The 6,230-nt window shown below is 30.9% G+C and overlaps 1 protein-coding gene across 3 annotated transcripts; it reads left to right on the top strand.

The window, feature by feature from the left end:
• The first annotated feature begins 306 nt into the window (after window positions 1-306).
• Window positions 307-4,575, top strand: LOC133783812 (serine/threonine-protein kinase ATM-like). 3 transcript variants are annotated; one of them, XM_062223428.1, is made up of 6 exons: window positions 310-625; window positions 980-1,020; window positions 2,315-2,432; window positions 2,578-2,701; window positions 4,237-4,284; window positions 4,402-4,566. In XM_062223428.1, exons 1-6 carry the CDS (start codon window positions 603-605, stop codon window positions 4,522-4,524), a joined length of 477 nt encoding a protein of 158 aa, XP_062079412.1. In that variant the 5' UTR covers window positions 310-602; the 3' UTR covers window positions 4,525-4,566. The 3 variants fall into 3 exon arrangements, with proteins under 3 accessions (XP_062079414.1, XP_062079412.1, XP_062079415.1); XM_062223430.1 differs by lacking the exon at window positions 980-1,020 and having other exon boundaries at window positions 307-625; window positions 4,402-4,575; XM_062223431.1 differs by lacking the exon at window positions 4,402-4,566 and having other exon boundaries at window positions 316-625; window positions 2,578-2,633.
• Window positions 4,576-6,230: the final 1,655 nt, after the last annotated feature.

Here is a 6,230-nt window from a genome sequence, read left to right as displayed (position 1 = left end):
TCTCCCACAAGCCTCTACAGTTTGAGCTCTGATCTAGTTCCCAAAAGGAAATTCTCTTTCAAGAACAAAGATCCGAAGAAAGACCCCGGCCTTGATTCAAACAGAGAGAAAGAGGCTAAAATTGTCAAACCAGAGAAAATGGGCTACACGTTTCCGAATTCGCCTGGGTTTCGAAACAAGACGGGCGAGGTTTTGGTGATTAAATTCAATGGTTCCGAGATTGGTGAGTTTACAATTTCGGACCTTGATTCTTGCAAGGAGAGGTTTATTGGCTGTGTGAGAGCATTGTTTATTCACAGGCTTCGGAATTGTTGAGTCTATGGAGGTCCTGTAATGAATTCAATTCTGTTAAAGCAAGTTGAGGGGTGTGTTTTCGTAATGGCGTCTCATCAGATTCGAATTCATCATGCCAAGGCCACTGATTTTTATCTTAGAGTCAGGAGCAGGCCCATAATCGAGGACAATAGTGGTGTGAGGTTTCCTTCTTATTAAATTTTGTGCTATAATTATGTGCTTGTGGTGGTAGCCAAGTGAGTTCTAATTCTGATATTAACTACAGAAGCTACAAATCTAGAGACTTTGTTCCTTTATATGTCAGTAAAATGGGGCCGTTTCAAAATCCCAGGTGATTTTACTGTTCATTCATCTATGTCTTTACTTTTAGAAATTTAACTTGTAACTACCAATGCCCTTCTGATTGTGATTTCATTTGTGAATGTGTTCAAGTTTTAGTTAACTAATTTTGAGTTGGTATTATGATCAATATACGTGGTTTTATTGTATAATTTGTATTATTTTTTTGGGACATAGATAACTTGAACACTAGGAATAAATTTTCTTGAACAAATTTCATACTAATTCAAATTCTATTATTGAGCTTTTGAAAGTCATTTGTGAGCTGAGATGCATAGGGATTTCACTTTGGATTGACTAATGGATTATGCATTTTTTTCCTTTTCTTTTTTCATTGTATTTTCAGTGAAACATACCACTATTTTGATCTTCCATTCTGTAAACCAGGTATTTTCATCTTAAACTTAAGTTTTTCTTTTCCTCTAATATGTTTTCTATAACCTTTATATATATATAAAAATTATCTGTATCTCTATCATAATGGCAGATTATTTCAAGTAAAAGAAGCAAACTTTTGGTGAGATGTTAAATGGAGATCATCTCATCAACGCACCATATGGGCTTGAGTTTCTAGTAGAGAAAAATTTCACAGTGGCATGTTCGAAAAATTTGACCGAGGAACAAGTTTCTCAATTTAAAAATTTTCATTCATCATAAACCACCTCTATTTTGTTTTTAGATTTTATGGATTATTGTATTATAATTGCTTAAGTGCATATTTACAGTGTGAGTACTAATATATAGAAATCAAAAGTGAGTGATACTTGAAATGACATCTCTTATCTCAAATGTGGCACCAAAAGATTAAATGAATGAAATTGGAGTATAGATGCATTTTATGTGCTAATAATCCACATTTTTCAATTGATTGTAATATAATTTCAAATTTTAGCATTATTTAGATTCTAAGGTTGTCCTTAGGATGTTGGAAAAGGGATTATAGTTCTACATAAGAGTATGCTTAATTGAGTAGGTAGTATTAAGCTTTCTTTATTTCTTTGTAAGGTTATTTGAGTGAATACCAATATTGTTGGAGTTTTAGGTCTATCTAAGCCTGTTCATGTCATTAGTAGACTAGCTAGCTAAGATAGGTGATCTATGGTGGAGATCCTAAGAAATTTTCAGTATTAATTCTTGCTTGAACTCTTATTTATTGTAGTGGTACTAAGTGTTTTTATTTATTATAGCTAGCTTATTAAGTATATTATAATTAAGGAATCTAGAATGGTGTCTCACATTCTTTGCAGCAGCACTAAAGGCCTCTCTGTGGCTTATATCTGGCTTTAAAGTTGGGGGTGGGTGTCTATTGTGGGGTTTTGGTGGCTTGTTTTTTTGTGATTGTTTTGTAACCACAGTATTCCTCCATCAAAAGTGAGGCCTCTCAATAATGTTGAGAGGGGGTCAATCTCTGACTAAGGCTTCTGTCTCTTTTTCAAAAATAAAAAAGAATAGAACTCTACGTAAACTACTTCAAAGATACTCCTGCTTCTTTCTAACCAAAGTTGTTTTCTTCTGCTTTTACTTGGTATTCATCAACTTCTAACGACTTAAGAGAAAAATCAAATCAATGTATCTGTGCTTTTCTCTGTTTTTCTTTTCTGCTCTCTGCTGTTTTCAGTTTGGCTTTAGTTGATTATGTTTGTTCGATACACAATTAGTGATTCCTTAAATTTCTTATCAGCGGAAGCAATTTCATTGGGTACTTCAACTTTATGGGTGACACATGGTAAAACATTTGAGACATGGATTTGTCCGCTTGCCCATTTGCTTTGTGGCTATTGCACAGATGTAATTCTAAGGTATATATGTTCTTTTGAAGTTTATGTGGTATATCTAGATTTATTATTATAATTTATAAAAAGAAGCCTTTGGTCAAATTTTTTTCTTCAAGATTATCATAATAATATAACAACAAATTTATTAGATTGTATTTCCTGCTTTCAGATTATGCCAGGAGATTGTGTTTTTGAAAGTTGAAGTTGTAGAGCTTCTATTACCAAGTATTTTTGTAAACCTAGCCAGGAGGAGAGACTTAGATATTGATATTCAACAATTGATATCCTTGCAGGTTTTTTTTTCTTCTTTCTCTTTTTTCATTAGTTTATTTTTTGTTTTTTGTCATTTCATGTATTGAAACTATAATAATGCTGAATGATTGTTGTAATTTTTTATTTTTTAAAAATAAATGACCTTTGTATGAAATTAAATATAGGAAACAGATAACTCTAAGCAACTTAATCAAGTTCTGATTTCTAGGAAATAAAATCATTATTAAAACCAGTTTATTAGAGTCAACAATCTATATATAATCTCATTTTTGTGATATGTTAATGTGTTTTTATTACAATAATCTAGTTTATAAACTTTGACAAAAGTTGAATCTGCCTTATTCATCTACTTCTAGAGCAGGAACATAAATTCATTAATTTTCTCAGTCTAATTTTTTTATTCGTTTTTTTACTTTAGTTGATCTAGAAGCAGTAATGTAATGTACCTGAGCACATTTTAGGTAGATGTTTAATTCATATTGGGAAAATTGTTCGATTGTTATTGGGTGAACCTTTACTGGTCTTATGTTGCATTCTGTTACATCTGCTCATTATTAGGAGGAATTGAATTGAATTTTTTGTCATTGCTTTATATGCAGGTTCAAGAACATATTATTACAGAGTCTAATAAATTAATGAAATCAATTCAAGTCTTGCTGAATGCCTTGAATGAACTTCGATTATGTTATGTCACAGATAGATCTTATTGTGTACAATCCAAGCAAGGAAATACTAAGGTTTATTATATTATATTATTTTATACAGTTTCTTATTTATTTGTTGAAATTTCTATTGTTTTGAGGTTGTTGAGTATTCTACTCACAATGCATACATCTTTGTGTCGTAATGTGCTAAGACTTCTAGTAATGGCTCTAAATCACGTTTCACTTCTGGAAAGGCTACAATGTCATTGTCGACTTCTTTATGGAAGAAGGTAATTTTTCATGCAAATATGCTAATGCAACACTTTTTTTTGGTTGGTTTTTCTTTTTTCTTTGGAACTAGCTACAACAACAATTTGGCCTTCAGTTTTGTTTAATGCATTAATATTCTAAGTTCATGATGTGGCTTTTAGTTTCTGTTACTTCATACATCCTTCATCCTTGGTTTTTCCTGTGTGGAGTTGAAGACCACATCTTTGATTGACCTGTTAAATGTAAAGCAGGCAAAGAATAGTCATTTGCATCTAGCCTCTAAGTAGATTTTATTCTCTTTATATTTTTAACCATTTACCATACTTCTTGTAAACTTTAGTTGTCTTTACTCATAAAATATAGGTATACATGGGTTCTTATAGAACAAGGGCTATAGACACCAACAGGTAACTAGTAGAAGATCAGAAAACTAAGGCATATTTACAATAGTGAGTAATACTATGTACAGCAATTAATAAAAACACATTCAGTAATATTATTAGTGAATCTTTCTTTTTCAATACTACATATATATGGATCTGACACAATGCTTTTCTACAATTGATTTGTTACTTTTGAAATTAATATATGTGATACTTTGTTGCTTTCTTTCTCATTTTCTGACAAGTTTATGTTCCCAGGTGTTTTGGCTTTCTATTGATTATCTTGCAGTTGCAAAGTCCGCAGTTGTGAGTTTCGATGCTTTCATACTCTTCTTAAATTTTTCTTCTTGTACTTCTGGTGGCCTTTTGACCTTTGGTTTGATACCATTTCTCTAATGTGTATTATTTGTTCTTTTGCTTCAGTTACCTCAACATATTGAGATACTTATCTCAGCAGTCACTCATATCAATGAACCTAACAGCTTATATGGGATCATTCTGTCCAACAAGGTAAGTAATACATGTATACTTAGCTTTGAATTGTAGTTAAAGGTAAGTAATACAACTGAACAAGCTTTGCTATAATAGTTTTGACCATCTAGATTGGGTTTTTTTTTCAGAGATTGTTGTTTTGAGATTTACTAATTTGCTAGTGATTTATCACACTCTTCCCAAAAAATTAACTTCTTTTACCTTAATTGTCCTTGTATGTTTCATGTGCCAAGGTTATGTGAAAATTTAAAACCTTATCACTTGTATTCTGATGGACATCTATGAAAGAGGAGTGAAAGTTTGTTGTGCTCAACTTTCTTGCATCTGTCATTAACATGTTGTTATAAATTCATGAAATAAGCATGTACTCATGGTTGTCCCTTTTATTTTTCTTTTTCTTAGGGGTGATATCATTATCAGCTGACCTCTCTAGTGTAGTATTTACCATCTGTCTTTTTGGTCATCAATTATTTTGCAGTATGAGGCTGCTTGGTATGCTAGAAACTGGAATTTTTCCTTGCTTTACATGGGAGATAATTCACAGAGTGAGCAAAACCAAAAGTGGCCATTTCAATGAAAATCTGCACAGGTACAATGATGAGTTAAGATTTCTTTTTTACTTCAGTATAATTCTACCATCAATATAGTAGAACTTCTGGGGCATAGTATATCTCTACTACAGGTACTTGCTCCACTATATAACTGAGATGGTCATACTGGACTGGAGGCTTTTTATTGTTAAAGAAATATTTCTTTCTTTTTTTAAAACAAAACTGCCTTGTATTTCTTGTAGAATAAAACATAATACAACCATTACATATATATATAGGGTTTATACAACTAATACTCTTAATTACAGAATAAAACGTAATAAACATAATTAACTACAAATCCTATAAAAAAGGAAATAACATCTATAATCCTTGATTTCCTCTTACTTCTTTCCAAGGATACTTTGGTAACATGCTATTATCTGGCTCTCAACGTCAGCTAGAAACCTTTTGCTTGTTATTGTCTTTTATATCTGGCTCTCAAAGTCAGTCAGTTACCTTTTGCTTGTTATTATCTTTTATGTTATATACTGCTGAAATTGTATGATTTTTAGTTGAAAGGATTACACATGACATTGTCATTGTTGTAATTGTTATTCCTCAAGAAACCAACAAGTGTGCTTACAGATATTTCGACTGGTTTCCCTGTGGTTCACTCTATCAGATAGACAAGATATCATAACTAACATTGTTGATAAAGTCATAATTAGGTAATTAACTTTTTTTATGTACTCTTTTAGTTTACTATTAATTTTAAGTTGAAGCATTAATTATTTAAAATTTTGTTGTAGCTAAGAAAATGGACTCACAACAAAGAAAAGTGCACAAAGGATGATGAATTGAAGGATGGAGCAAGTTTCATGCACGGTTTACTTTTGTGTATCTTGTAATGTTTCTGTTTTTCATCTTTGAAGTAAAAATTGTTCAAGATTATAAAATTTTATTATGTTATGCTTTCAAACTTAAGTTAGAACTAAGATCTCATGAAGTAGACACATTCATGGTTTGAATTAGTTATTGTTTAATGTAATACTTATGGTTTATCAATCTATTGAGAATTACATTTTATGATTAATTTTTTTTTTATCAAAATAAAATAATGAAAATCTTTTAATTAAAAAAAAAACCTTATAAGTATCCTTATAATAATAAAATTTAAAATGTATTATCCTGAATAAAGTAACAAAATTTTATTACTGGACTTTTAAT

The sequence above is a fragment of the Humulus lupulus genome, chromosome 6 (assembly GCF_963169125.1).
Source record: "Humulus lupulus chromosome 6, drHumLupu1.1, whole genome shotgun sequence".
Classification (NCBI taxonomy): Eukaryota; Viridiplantae; Streptophyta; class Magnoliopsida; order Rosales; family Cannabaceae; genus Humulus; species Humulus lupulus.
Note: the sequence above shows the minus strand (reverse complement) of the source record. Positions and strands in the feature narration are given on the sequence as shown.